This window comes from Pomacea canaliculata, linkage group LG3 (genome assembly GCF_003073045.1).
Source record: "Pomacea canaliculata isolate SZHN2017 linkage group LG3, ASM307304v1, whole genome shotgun sequence".
In the NCBI taxonomy this organism is placed as follows: Eukaryota; Metazoa; Mollusca; class Gastropoda; order Architaenioglossa; family Ampullariidae; genus Pomacea; species Pomacea canaliculata.
Window position 1 is genome coordinate 36,189,678 of NC_037592.1, and position 14,636 is coordinate 36,204,313.

At 42.6% G+C, this 14,636-nt stretch overlaps 2 protein-coding genes across 4 annotated transcripts; both read left to right on the forward strand.

The window, feature by feature from the left end:
- Positions 1-506: 506 nt before the first annotated feature.
- LOC112559654 lies at positions 507-5,607 on the forward strand. The gene is made up of 4 exons (XM_025230989.1): positions 507-1,153; positions 3,949-4,045; positions 5,260-5,286; positions 5,573-5,607. Exons 1-4 carry the CDS (start codon positions 926-928, stop codon positions 5,605-5,607), a joined length of 387 nt encoding a protein of 128 aa, XP_025086774.1. The 5' UTR covers positions 507-925.
- A 163-nt stretch (positions 5,608-5,770) lies between these two features.
- On the forward strand, positions 5,771-14,248 carry LOC112560513. 3 transcript variants are annotated; one of them, XM_025232419.1, is made up of 6 exons: positions 5,771-6,173; positions 6,560-7,474; positions 10,516-10,612; positions 10,969-11,013; positions 11,873-11,905; positions 13,459-14,248. In XM_025232419.1, exons 1-6 carry the CDS (start codon positions 5,811-5,813, stop codon positions 14,106-14,108), a joined length of 2,103 nt encoding a protein of 700 aa, XP_025088204.1. In that variant the 5' UTR covers positions 5,771-5,810; the 3' UTR covers positions 14,109-14,248. The 3 variants fall into 3 exon arrangements, with proteins under 3 accessions (XP_025088204.1, XP_025088205.1, XP_025088206.1); XM_025232420.1 differs by having other exon boundaries at positions 13,702-14,248; XM_025232421.1 differs by having other exon boundaries at positions 13,804-14,248.
- Positions 14,249-14,636: the final 388 nt, after the last annotated feature.

The following is a 14,636-nucleotide window of genomic DNA, read 5'->3' on the forward strand; positions in this document are numbered from 1 at the left end:
TAGAGATTTAGAGATATCTTTTAGTATCGTCGTATACTTTGACTTTAATATATATAGGTATCAAACATCCTGAATATAAGCAATCGTGCTGTGGGAAAAGTGAACTTATATCCTAAGGCGCGGGTACGAAGATAATTTGTGTTTTCTTTTGCATCAGAACGTTGGTGTTGTCGGCGGGAGCTCCTTTCGGAGTGTTGGTGTACGGAACACGGGCTCAAGATGGCTACATGGCCCTTCCAGTGGAAGCATGGGGTCAGAGGCACGTGGTTGGCACATTCTGCCAGGGCGACGGCCGCATGTGCGAGGTGGTGGTGATAGCCAGCCGCCAAAACACTAAAGTTAATATAACGTTTCCAGTCGAGAATCTTGTCTTTCAATCGGAGGACATCAGCCCTGTTCCACGAACTCCCATTGTCTATGAACTGGGTGCGAACCAAGCACTGGTGGTCCAGCGGCCTTTCGAACTGTCCGGGACCTTGATCAAGAGCGACGCTGATGTAGGGGTCCTTGCTGGGGCTCAGTGGACTCTTACGAAGGGGCCGGGGGCTCGGTGATCGAGCAGCTACCCCCAGTGGCGGCGCTGGGCACAGATTACGTCACACTGACCGACGGCACGGTGCGCGTTGTGGCCGTCGAGCCTCTCACTACGATCCACTTCCCTGACCGGAAGTCCATCAGCCTGACTTCCGCTTCCCACTGCTTTCAGCTCAAGGTTGCTTCCCCTACCCGCCTCCGCTCAGACCGCCCGATCCTTGTGTTGCAGTTCGGAAAACTCGGGGCAAGAGCTCCAGCTGTTAACAATTTCCCCTTTCTGGTTGTGTTGACGACGCGCCAACAGTTTGTAAACAGTTCGGAATCCATCATCGTTCCTTCCCTGTTACCGACCTTCACCTCGACACTGTTCATCGTCACCAGAGAGAGCTACATGGAGGACATAGTGTATGGCAGTGTCACGCTCAATCAAACAGTGCAAGACAAGACAAGCTCCAGCCAGTTTGTTTATCCAGACTATGCGGTCGTTAAAAGAAACGTCGCTTCAACTTCCATACTGAGTGGACAAAGAGACATAGCGGCTTACATACAGCTTCAGAGCCCTGATGGGGTTGTTCTTTCACCTTTGGCAGCTGGCTTCTCCATTATCAACATTTTACAGGTTAGATTATTTATAATAAGCTTTCCAATAATGTTTAAAATGCTTTAATCTTAAACTTTTTACACACATGAAATGTATCTCTTTATCCTAATTACAGTGGTATTAGAGCTAAATTGTTTCACAACAAATGAGGAATATACTGATTTTTTGTCACATTTTTTACATAAAATATTTCATCATCTCACTTACGCAAACCAAATCACAGTCTTAAAATGTACTCGAGTAAGGTGTGTTCATACAATAATTAAGAGAGAAAGCACACATTTGTCGGGTTGCTGTACAATGCACATAAACAGACATAGTGTACGTACAACAGTTTTGAATATTAAGTACAAAGCATGTTACACTTTTAAACACAAAATTACCGCAAATTATTTGCAGCTGACGAACACCACTTTGTGTTTTTAATGCCAGCTGCGTGGAAGATCACCTTTTAAAAAAACTGTAAATTGTTAACAAACGATACGAGTTGGCAAAATATTAAATTTGGCTCTATGGCCAGAGAATGCCGTTTTATTGATGTTTTTTTGTAATTATCTTCCTTTCGTAAGTACCAACGCTGTGCTGTGTATCAAACTGTCCATCGCAAGGCCAGTGACAACAGTTGCCTACTCTAGTTGATCCTTATTACCTGACAACTACATCAGCCTTTATTGATTGTAATGGGATTTTTAAAAGTCGCCTTACCTCAGTTGGTTTTTTTTTTCTCAAGTGAACATGAAATCAAGATCAAAATGTTTAGGTTAATGAGCCGTTAACGTCCTTCATCTTATGCCAGAACACCCTTGCGAGTACAGTCTCTCAGAAGAGATAACTTTAGACGGTAAGAAACCCGTTATACAAAGGCTTTGTGTTGCTGCTTGCTAGTAATGCCAGAAGTGCAGGCCATGATGTTTTCATGGGGATTGAGAGTTCTGTCCCTTTGCCTAACAGGCTGAGGGGATCTGCTCTCCTTGATATTGTTTATGTTTTGTTGTCGTGCTTCGATTTGGATAAAAGTGTTGGACCTTCATGTTTACATGTGCTTCTGCTGCGTTTTCTTCCTCTTCTGGTTTGCAAGAGGTCTGTATATAATGTTATTTTGAAGTGCGAACTTTTTGGATCTGTTGGCTGGCTTCCATTCCGCCCGCTTCACTCGCTTCGGCAACGACTTTGATCTGCATTCAACAAACTGAAGTGATGATCACCCTTTTGCAGTTTCATGTGATAAGATTTCTTCATATTCTCAAGCTTACTCAATATCGCCCCAGTATTCTCCTGATGTCACTGACCTTATTCTCTGCTGTTGTTACCGTTGCATCTACAGTGATCTCCCTTTGCTGCAGGAACGCAGCGAGACGTCCTCGCGTTGTTCTTCCTTCTACATCTTTGTTACTTTTGTATGATCTGGTTCAGTTCTGTAAGTTCGCCTTTGGCTGAGATATAGCGCTTTATAAATTTCCACTTATTATTATTATTAACCTTTCCCATAATGCTAGTACTTTTCACATCCTTCCTTTTGCCATATCATGTTACTCTCAGCTCTTGTTCTTGTTATTTGGTTTCTCTTTGTGTCTTATGTAGTTGATTTTATTCTTCGTTCAGTACGGTTGTTTATTCTTTTATTAAGAAAGTAAGAGTAAGTTAATTTTTTTATTACAACTGCGTGTTAAACTTCAGTTAAATGCAGCTATGTGACCATATGATGACAAAGGAATTGAAATATTGAAGTATCAGAGTCCTCACTTTTCTCATTAAGCTTTTTTGAGGGCGGTGTCCATCTCCTCTCTCCTTCGCTGCCTTACCATTGCCACCCTAGGGTCAGAGTCAGATCAGCTGAGTACAGTACGAGGTGCCACATGGTTGTGTGCGCACCTTCGGGTTTGCGCTTCTCCGCTTTAAAAACTAGGCTCAGAGAGCGTAAATATAGAGAGGGTGCACTCCTTCTTTGTCTTTACTTGTTAAGAAAAGTTGCGTCCCTTCAAAACATGATGCTAACAGAGTGCAGCCTCTCTATATCTACGCTCTCTGCTAGGCTGTCCACTTCCTCGTTGTGCACGTGGGCAGGTGAATACTTTTAATGATGTGACATTGAACAACTGGGGCAATTTCAAATCTATCACGTAAATTATGCTTATGAGAAAGGTTTCAACACGTCACGTGTAAATTTAATATAATTGCCCCCTATCCCTTTGAAATGATGAAGTAGCTTTAATACTAAGAAAAAAATGTATTCTGTAAATTTTCTCTCACATTCAGCACAATATTTTTTGTTAACGATACTAACTTCTAATTTCAGTCTCACCTAGATACTGGACATCACTCTACTTCGCAGTGACTATGGCTCAGTGAGACCACGTACTTGTATTAATGGACTGCTTGTAGATGATTTCAGTTAACTACTAGAACGAGGATAGTGTGCACAAAGCTTTCCGGTTTAGTCACATTCATGGTTTAAGCTCGCCCAGACTCACAGTGGAGAACTTTGCAAAGAGGTAAGCGTTGGTCTCCGCAGACAGTCCACCTATACACACCCGTGGTGAGACGAAGTGTGTAACCTAAACAATGCATATGACTAAACTGGAAGCTTTGTGTACACCAGCCTCATTTGAGTAGTTAACCGGAAAAAAATCGTCTGCAAGCAGTCCAGTAATACATGTTCGTGGTCCAATTGACGAGCCTAAACCAATCACGTCTCTTTTCTAGTTTTTCCCTGGTGGCGGATGGATAGCATTTCAAACGACCATTCGATTGAGTCCTATAACCGTTAATGAAAAACAAAGATAAGAACTGAAGAGAGAATTTTTAATGTACAGGACTGCAATAGTACAACACCCTCGGAAGCTGGCGACACAGTGGATAACGACTGTGACGGCAAGGTCGATGAAGACGATTGCAGTGGAACACCCACGGGTAAATAAACCTAGTCTCATAATCTCAAAGAGCATGGACTCAGTATTAAAACAAGTACCTAAAGTAAGTCAGTCTCAAAGCAAGTGCCATCACTCCGTTCCGAAGTAAAGCCTAGTCCCTCAAGTAGCACAGTCACCTGTATTCAGTCTCCAAGCGAGTAACTAGTCATCATTCTCAATTTATAGCGATAAAATTCAGTGGAAGTTAGTTGTTTTCGGTTTCTGTGAAAATTTTCTCGCAGCAATGCTATTTTGAATCTGGTTTAGAAAAAATTTCGTTTCCATCGTAATCTTTTGCTGTCCATGTACTTAGCTATGGACAGGTGAAAATAAATTCGTGCCAGGCGAGAACATAGTGCAGTGGTTCTTAACCGGGGTTCGATCGAGCCCTAGGGGTTCGGTGAGTCGGTCTCAGGGGTTCGGCGGAGCCTCCGCCACGGAGGTCAAGACACACCCACAATTCGTGATGACACTAAAGAAGTGTTCGGTGAATGTGCATATGAAACTTGTGGGTTCGGTACCTCAGACAAGGTTAAGAACCACTGATCTAGTGGGACGAGTCATATATTTTTATTTTGCGGAATTTATAGAATTTTTTTTTCGTGAAACGTTTCTCTCTTCATTCCTTCTTAGAAATAGAGGTAATGCGTGGCTAAAAGTCGAAGTGTCGAGGAGTAAAACATAAGTCATAGGTTACATAAAGAGCCATAAAGAGATGCGTCAGGTAATGGTCCTCAGCATTCTGTAAACGAGATCCTAGAACCAGTCACTGGGTTACAAAGAGGTATAAACAAGAAAATAAACTCAGCCTAGCCGTGACAATTACTCTCTGATAGATATAAGCATTTAAAGGCAACGTTGTGACCCTCTTAAATCGTACGACTACAGCATTTAAATGCCCAAAATGCAAAAGTCCAACAAATAGATAAACGAATTCTATTTTTTTCCAATGTCTTTTAAAATACATAATTTTGCGCCTCAGCCGCAATTCAAAGATATAGATGGTTATTCTGAAAACAATAATTTAATTTATAACAATTGATTTCCAAAAGACAGTAATAAAGTTCTGAAAATAGATTGTAATTTTCTGCTATAGATTATACTCTAAACAGTAGTCTTATATATATATATAGAAATCCGGCATTGGAAGGTGTACTTGTCAGAACGAAACATTTGCTGGTTTCTCTTTTTTCACCACTTCCTGCTTTGTCTCAGGTACTGATTGCAAGCTGACGATCAGTGGTGAGTACATGTTTTCTTTAAAGTGTAAGGGGAGTGGATTCCTAATAGCTATTGTTAAACTTAAACATCAACTATATGTACACGCATGGAAGCACACGCACGCACACACTCATTTATACACTTACTCACGATGATGTACTACAGAATACAAGACCAAAGGTAAGAACTGGTGACTTCTGTTTTGAAGCTGTTCAAATTTCCTATTACGTCGCCCATTCCTTCGTTTGCCTGCACGCACCTGTCGCATGTTAAAATGTCCCAGCAGTTTATCGAACAATTCTTGCAGTCATTGCACAATGTACAGAGGTCATCGTAGCGTAGCAGGCCTTGCTAACAAACAAACGGACTGTATCTTACAGGTTCGTCATTTTGGGTGGATAAAATGCTGTGCGTTGAAATGTTTTAAATAATAAACCAGGGTTGAAGACGTCATTATTATCAACTTTAGACTTTAACGAGATTGTTGTTCATCAACAGGGGGCAAGCGAGACGTGTGGGGAACCCAGTTCGTGTTCGTCATCCCCATGCATGTGTTTGGCGGCAATCCGAGCAAGGTGAGCATCACGGTGGCCGTGACTACCCTGAACACGGCTCAAGTTGACCTGCACGAGCCAAACCGCTCCGTCTCCACCATCAATGTCTCGCTGTATAATTCGTCATACTTCATCATCAACTGTGACAACAACAGCGTACTCGCAGATGACATGTCGATGAACGTCTATCGTCTCAACAGTAGTGCAGAGGTCAGCGTCACCTTCTTCTTCAATGGCCGTACTCCAAAAACAAAACCAACTGCCGGTGCTATGCGACTGATTCCCGTAGACGCTTTTGGCAGGGAATATTATATTTTCACGCCAATCATCAGAGGCCAAAATGGTTATTTTCAGGTGAATACATTAGAAAGCCTGAAGTTTCGGGTGTTTGGTAAACATTATGGCTGTTGTATCTATAAAGCCACCGAAACAAATAATGGTGTACATTACTACAGTACAGACGGGCATAAAAAGATTAGATACAAAAATTATTTGATTGAATACCACACATTACTTGTTTCAAATCATTATATGTGTCCTTCTTATAAGTATGTAAGATTTAATATGCTAACAGTTATTATGAGCGTGTATCCACGCGCCTAATGCATTTTAAAATTAAAAAAAAATCAAAATAACTAAAAGTAACTCTTCCTTTACCTACAAAAGATACTTGAATATTAACCACATGAGTCGCAAAACGTTACAATAATATTGACATCATATTTTTATTATATTTCCAGCTTGTTGGAGTCTTTCCCAACACCACTGTTGAAGTTTACTTGGTACTTGATCCTCAGAACACAACAGTGACGTTCGGCGGCGTTGTTTACAGGAATTCCGATGTGATATACACCAGAGTGAACGCGTATCAGGCGTTGCAGATAAGTTGTTATAGCGCATGCACTATGAGTGGTTCTCTTGTCAGTGCCTCCAAGCCTGTGGCCGTCTTTTCTTTGACTGATTCAGTGCAACTGGCTGCTTCGAAAATATCCACTAATGAAGATCATTTAATGGAACAGCTACCACCAGTTGTATCATACGGTAATCTCTTCGTCACGACGTACGGTTTTAAAAATTTTTCATTAGATGTGGCATATCCAGATCTACTGTATGTGATAGCCAGCCAGCCAAATACAACTGTACGTTTTGATAACGGCTCGGTAACAGACTTTACACTCAACAGGGCGGGAGATGTGCGAGAATTGTTTTTTAACGATACTACTGTGGTGCGGACCAGTGACCCCGTACTGTGCATTCATGTTTTGCTGAATTTAGTGAAGGCTGATGCTGCCATGCTGGTGGTCCCTGCAGCAAATCAGTTCACGAGCGAGGACATCTTCAGGACCGTCCCAGTGGTGTATCCGAACATTACGGTCCATTCCATACACCTTGTGGCCCACTCGTTCGATGCCCTGGGTCAGGATGTCACCATTAATACCGAAACCTATCCTTTCATGCTGATTAGCTATTCAGCCAATATTTCCGTCTTTGTTGTACACGTCAGCTACGTTCCAAACGTTCCAACCAACGTCTCTCAGTCCCTTCATGTCGTGCCGAAAAGGGGAACTTTTGGGGGCTACGTTTTCACGTACTGTGCGTCGCAACAAATGGCGGATATAAGTAGCCTGGCCTTCATCTTGGAGCAGTACAGCTCGGTACTCACACACTCTCATCTCAGTCCCTGTGTCTGTCTTCTTGTCTTTATCTCAGTCTTCATCTTCCGTGTCATCTGTCGCCTATTTTTTTATTTCTTTTGTTTCTTTAGCTCGATCGCCAAGTCTGGCTAGCTTTACATAAGTGTATTTGTCTCCAGCTGTGTCTGTATGTTTGTGCGTTCTTTCTTTGTTTTTCGGGAAATGTTTCCTGCGTCCCTGCACGCGTTAACTGCTGGGCAGACCCTGCGCGCTTTGCAATAGACCTTGCTGAAGCCATCACGCCGCCATCTTGCTTCTCAAGATGTCATTTAAGCCAGAATGGAACATAAAAAGATCGACACCTACCATCTTAGTTTTTAAAGCAAAGAACTATAAACAGTTAGAGAAAATAAAATGCATGCACATTGTTGTGTTATTGGTTTGTGGGTATTAGTGGTGGCACTCATTAAACTGTCCAGTTAGAAAACACACAAGAGACAGCTTCATGTCGGCTCCCGCCCAAGTATATTTAAACCTCTTAACCGGAACTAAACCTTTTACGGATTGTTCATTTTGGGAATAAGGCCAACACTTGCCTTATGTCACATCTCCCTTTCTTTAAAATGGACATTGTTTCAATATAACTTAATTAACATTAATTTTAATATTCTTGAATTTCCTATTCAAGTCTATGTGCGTTTTTCACTGGCTGGCAAGCTCTGAATCACTTGCTTGATGAAGATCTCTTCTTCTTCACTTCTCTCATCTTTCTGAGTGTTTCTTACTGGGGCTCGTGAGAGTGTGTCAGCAGTCACGAGATTCTTGCCTTTTGTGTAGACAATGTTGTACTTGAACCTCATCAGGCGCATCCGGAATCTCTGAATTCTCGGAGGTAGATCTTCTAGGTTCTTTGTTTTCAGTAGAGCCAATAATGGCTTGTGGTCAGTTTCGATTGTCAGATCACGAAGTCCTGTGATGTAGTCACAGAACTTTTCACACGCCCAAGTCACTGCGAGTGCTTCACGCTCAACTTGTGCGTACCTGCGCTCAGTTTCCGTCATACTTCTTGAAGCGTAGAAAACTGGCTTGAGGTGACCATCTGACTGTTTCTGAAGTAATACTGCACCGAGACCGAAAGATGAAGCATCTGTTGAGACGACGGTCGTTTTGTCAGTACCATAGTGTGCTAACACTGGAGCTTCAGTCAGCTGTTTCTTAATCTTCTCAAACGATGTTTCTTGAGCAGTGTCTCAACACCACTCTATGTTTTTCTTGAGCAGGTCACGTAGCGGTTTGCTGTCGTTTGCGAGGTTAGGGCCTGCAAACTTCGCAACGTGGTTAACCATTCCTAACAATCTTCTGAGATCAGAAATGTTCTCTGGCTTGGGAAAATTCTTCACAGCAGACAGTTTCTCTGGGTCGATGGCGATCCCATCTTTCGAGATGATGTGCCCGAGAAAGGATATCTTCTCTTTGGCAAACTGGCACTTCTCGTCGTTCAGGGTAATGCCCGCTTCTTGAAGCGTCGACATCACTTTCTTCAAGTGACGATCATGTTCTTGCTTGTTCTTACCGAAAATGAGCAGGTCGTCAATGTCACAAATGACGTTTTCATGGTCATGGTTCATTTTGGGAATAAGGCCAACACTTGCCTTATGTCACACACATTAACAGTTTATACTAATATACGAAAGTGTATTGGCAAGCATCAAGTTTACCGAGTACCAATATGGCGGCTTTTATCTTCATGGAGAGTCTCTGAAGTGTCCCCTTATAATCTGACATAAACAGTGGGCCTCAGCTAACCCAACAAACCATCTTTCCGTATTTTCTTATCTTTTTTCCGCCATGAGGAAAATTTGTTGATCGATGTCTCGATGCACTATACATATAACTTAACTTTTCCGCAAGCTCTGTCTGCCAGTCTCATTTTTTTTTGTTGGTGAGCTGCTCCGCATTGCTTCGTGAAAAAAGTTTTTTTTCTGTCTTGCGTTAAAACTGTTATCTTTGTTCGCTTGTTTGCTGACAAGTTGTGATTGTGTCCGTATGTTTTTATGTGTATTTTGTGTATTTATCTTACTTTTGTGAAGCGCACTGACCCTACCGTTATATAAGGAAATCTTATAGAAATCTTATGGTTGAGAAGAAATAAATCATCGCTCATCGCCCATCGCTCATCGCTCATCGCTCATCGTTCATCAGTCCCTCCCCAGTAAGTGAAGGTGGGCGAAACCGACTTCACCTTTACGTCATCTGTCAGAAATCTGGAACTTCAGAAATTATTACTGGACACATGACCCTTGATACACAGTTACATGTAACTTCTTCGTTTTTTGACCTAGCTGTTCATCTCCTCTCGCATTTAGTACAAGCTGTCTGTGCTGTGCTCTAATTTGTTTGCAAGCTCCTGCCCCATTTCTCTCAACTTCTCGTCCCCTACATCTCAGCCAGACATCTCCACCCTACGTCTAATGACTAGACTAATTATCCCTGTCGCCTGAACAACAACAACAACAACAACAACAAACAACAACAAATGGTCTCAGGATGTTTAGATAACTCTCACCTTTTATATCCGCCGCCTACCCACCATCGAATCCTTTAAAAGTGCACTAAAGACACATCTCTTCCATGAGCATTACTCCGAACAACAGTCCACGTAATGTTAGTCCATCTTCTAATCCTTTCTTTGACTTTTTCGTCATTTGACTAGCCCGCATGTTCGTCTTCATCTGCATACTCATGAAACTCAGTCCTTACTGTTTGTTACCCGATTCCTCTTTACGTCTTATACCGTTGTCGTTTATTAGCTGTTAGTACTGTTGTTTATCCTTCCGTTCTTTGTATGAGAGTACCTGAAGTGTGACAAGACCATATTGCAAGTACGTGTACTTAATACACTTTAGTATGACGTTAACAAGACCGAATTGACAGAAATGTATGTGCGTTACATACTTGAACTTTGTTACCGAATTTACACACTTCATCCTTACGCTGCAAGACCCAAGTGCGTGCACTTTGTCATGACACAAGACGACTTGTTATTTGTATGTTGTCCGCAGACCTGTAATGTGTCGACGCCGCAGCCAGGTGACGGAGTGGACAACGACTGTGATGGTATCACAGACGAGGAGCCATGCTTCATCTCCTTCTGGAACGGTGGGAGCTGGCAGAGTGTGGAGTGACAGATATAGTTTGAGATCACATCATTTTCTTTCCCTTTTTGCAAAGTCGAAGTCTTTCACACACACAAAAACAAAAGGTTTCTCGTTCAGATATTTTTTGTTCGTGCTGTTTGAAGTGTTATTAGAAGGAAACGGATCATTGCACGTGACATAATATCAGATAATATATGTATAATGCTACAGATCAATCCATACATTCTCATCTGCAAAGAATTACAAAGCACTCCTTTGTTTTGTACAGAATAGTTGTTGGGTGGTGTTTTTTTTTTATTTTGGTCAAATTGCGTGTACTGCGATGAAGATGTGTCCTCTTGTCGGTTCTTGTTCCAGACACTGACTCAGACGGACGGTACAATGAAGATTGCATGCCTGAAGGTAACTAGCCAGCCAGCCACCTTTCAGCATTATTTACTTGGCTTTCTCGTTTCAGCAGATAGGAGGACATACACTCTCATTTCAGCGAGCAGTGAAGGACATCTTCACGCAAAAGAGCCAATTTAGTTTATGAAGACAGTAACTCTTCCACCTCTTTCTTGCCAGTGTATAGATGTCTAATTCTCGAGGCATCCTGAATTTTGAAATTCAATTGATTACAGTATTCAAGTTGATGGATTTAATTTCTTTAGAAGTTTCAAAACGGGTACTATCCTCCCCCACTCCACCTCTGAGGCATCATTTTTTTTCAAATTACAGCCTATTTATGTTAAATAGGATAGATGTGTACCTCTATGGAGATAATGTTTTACGCCGAGCCAGCAACTAAGGCTTTATCAAGGCAAAGCAGCCAGCCCTGTAAGCAGATACCACATGCAGAAAAAAACCCCAGCGTGTCCGAGACGAGATCTGAACCCAGGATAGCCAACACTTACTGAATTGATGATAGGGGCTAACTCTGTGTGAGAAGGAAGTGCACATTTGAGTGGATCATGTATTCGATTTAGCATGTGGTGTAATACAGTTGTATTTGATGTAGTTTTTGTAATTCACCTAAAATTGGCACACTCATCGACTCATCCACCAACTCAGTCACTACTCAAACTCACTGTCAGTGACTGCTTGCGTTACTAAATACTAAGTCCGCGTTAGTGTACATGTAGATAAACACATTCGCGCACTCTCTTTCTCTCTCTCTCACACAGACGCACGCTCGTATTTATGTATTTACGTGTATGTTTGTAGATATATAGGAAAGTGATTAGATACTTTGTCATCAAAACTGTTGGTTGTGTTTCAGTTTCTACCATCTCGTCCATGATCGATTCATCAGGTGGGTATATTTTTGATCCGTGACAAATAATCATGGTGTGATTTCGTGGTCTGTCTCATTCCATTCTTTTTTATTTCATTCGCCATGAAACAATTCTGCCTGTTTTAGATTGGGTGGAGTTTTTATGAACATCTTTTTTTTTCTTCTTCCTATTCCTTCTTCTCCTCTTAATCATCATAGTCGTCGTTAAGCGCATTTAACACGTTAACGACATGCTGCTTGTGGTATTGCGTCGCCATGGACACGAAAGCATGTCCTCTATATTCCTGTATGCAAGTGGGTGCCCTAGGTCTCGCTTCACCGACATTCCAGTAAGCAGCTTATTCTGTCAGATGCGCTTACATCCAGTCCTGAAGTGTCCTGCCCTAGCACACTGGGCTCGTGGGCTTAGCTCAGTCACACCATAGACATGTATAGGTGGACTGCTGTCTGTCTGCCAAGACCAACGATTAGCCTCTTGAGAAGTTCTCCGCTGTTAGTCTCGACGACCCGTAACAAAGAATGTGACTAAAGCGGAAGCTTTCTTGTCTTATGCCTCGTTTTAGCAGTTAACTGGAAAAAATCGTCTGCCATCAGTCCAGGGATATTAATTCGTGGTTAAACGCCCATCTTGAGTCAAACAACCAGCAAGATCTTTGTCCTCTCAGAAACTTTTCATCTCCTGACCTCTTATGCACTTTCATAAGAAATTTAATCTTCTTAATCATCAGAATTACTCCTGATATGCCCAATTAGAAGCCATTTACTGCCCGATTTCCTTTCCATACAATTCCCATACCTTTAAAGGCTATCCACACATATGTGAAGCTACTATGCCGAGACACACTTTACATGCGTAAACGATTTATCTACAGATGTTCTTGTATGCAATTTATCTACCATTTGTTATTGTGCATACTGCACACACACAAACTCCTGTCTTCCTCAGTGAAAATTACATTGTGTGTGTGCGTGCGTGTGTGTGTGTGTGTGTGTGTGTAAAAACCCCTTTTTGTCAGATATTCTCATTAGAGTTTTAAATAGTTAATATCCTTGTATTGCTTATATTAAAGCACGTTTTTTTAAGCTGCACACCTTTCTGTGAAAAATAAGTTTAAAGTCGGTAACAATCGTGACATTGTGAGAACACTGACATTACGAGACACCAAACTTCGCTTTATAGTACACACACCCCCCTACGAACTCGAAGCCCATACAGTGCACACGGAGCAAACCCATCACTAGTAGCAATGGTTTTTTAAAAAGAGTTTAAAGCAGTTGCAACAGGGCTGGGGCATGGTACTTCCGTTTTATTTATGGACATTAACCGGAGTTTCTGTTACTGTGTGGTATTGTGTCAGGAACAGTTTCCAAAAATATTGCGCGTTGCATGATTGAAAAAATTTCGAGCACCACAGAGACTAAACATAATCAGTCCTGTATACCTATTTTTGGAACACCCTGTATATTTAAAGATTTTTTAATTATTTTGCTAAAACATGTGGTTCATCTGAGTTCTGTGTTACTGACATGTGTTTTTTTGTCTTAGTACGCTTGCCTGTTTTTATTGACAGCTATTTCCTTTGAGACTTTGGACACCATTTCACCTACTTCCCTTTTGGAAGATGCTCAAAGTGTTTACTCTACTAAGGGGCTGAGTACGGGTATCGAAATCACGCCTGTCTTGGCCTCTTTAACGCTGCTGTCTGCTACACTTTCTCTCAGTGTGGAGAAGGTAGGTCTGCTGACCCAGGATTCCATGAGATCCAGTCTTCAGGTTGGCAATTCCGTGTCCTCCTATTCTTATGTTTCTACAGCCACGACGACCAGTTTTGTAGAGCTGACTTCAGCAGACGACATACCAACAGGGCCAACATTCTCAGCCACGACAATATCCTCCTCTACTTATGTTTCTACAGCCACGATGACAAGTTATGTCGAGATGACCTCATCAGATGACACGTCACCAGAGTCTACCTTCTCAGCCACGACAATGCCCTCCTATTCTTATGATTCTACAGTGACGATGACAAGTTCTGTATCAGACGTCATCGTAGCGTCTACCATCTCGCCCACGGCAACGTCCCCCAGCACCTACATCTCTGCTGTGATGACGACCAGCTCTGAACTGATCTCGTCTCAAGACATCGCGACACAGTCTGCATTTTCGCCCACAGCTGTCCTGCCGAGCACCACCAGCTTCAGCAGCACCTCCACCCTGTGACCAGCAGCTCCACCACATCGCAAGTAGCGGCCCCTGCGTCCTCACTCTGCGCCTGCACCTGCCCAGCCTGGGTGCACGCCACGCGCGTGGACGCGGCCAGTCTGGCCTCCATGACGGACAGCATCGTCCGCGAGCTGACGGTGAACAAGAGCGAGATCTCGGCCGTGCGGCGCAAGAAGATCAGCGTGCCAGACAAGCGACAGTCGGCTCAGACCTTCGGCTACTTTGGAATCATCGTCATCGTCGCCACGTGCGTCAGCATCGTCCTTCTAGACTCGGGGGCGTTAGCAAGGGATTTGAGAACTCTCATCGCCAACTGCAGCTCCAGAGAAGCGCGCAGCTGAGGTCTGGTGTCACCTCAGAGGCGGGCACTGAGACGAGTTTTTATGAAAAACAACTTTGTTCTACTTTTACATTTCTAGCAAAAAGCGAAAGTGAAACACACTTCTAATAAAACTGCCGCTCGGTCGGAGAAAACAGAGAGGCACTAACCCATGAAAAACTGGAGCATGACAGAAAAATAAAACA

Bases quoted from the DNA above. Each gene is read 5' to 3' on its own strand.
- LOC112559654 (XM_025230989.1), top strand. From the start codon at position 926: ATGGAGGACATAGTGTATGGCAGTGTCACGCTCAATCAAACAGTGCAA. The intron at 4,046-5,259 runs GTAAATAAACCT...GCTTTGTCTCAG, and splicing joins TTGCAGTGGAACACCCACGG to GTACTGATTGCAAGCTGACG. The intron at 5,287-5,572 runs GTGAGTACATGT...CAATTCTTGCAG, and splicing joins TTGCAAGCTGACGATCAGTG to TCATTGCACAATGTACAGAG.
- LOC112560513 (XM_025232419.1), top strand. From the start codon at position 5,811: ATGCATGTGTTTGGCGGCAATCCGAGCAAGGTGAGCATCACGGTGGCC. The intron at 10,613-10,968 runs GTGGGAGCTGGC...TTCTTGTTCCAG, and splicing joins CTTCATCTCCTTCTGGAACG to ACACTGACTCAGACGGACGG. The intron at 11,014-11,872 runs GTAACTAGCCAG...GTTGTGTTTCAG, and splicing joins TGAAGATTGCATGCCTGAAG to TTTCTACCATCTCGTCCATG.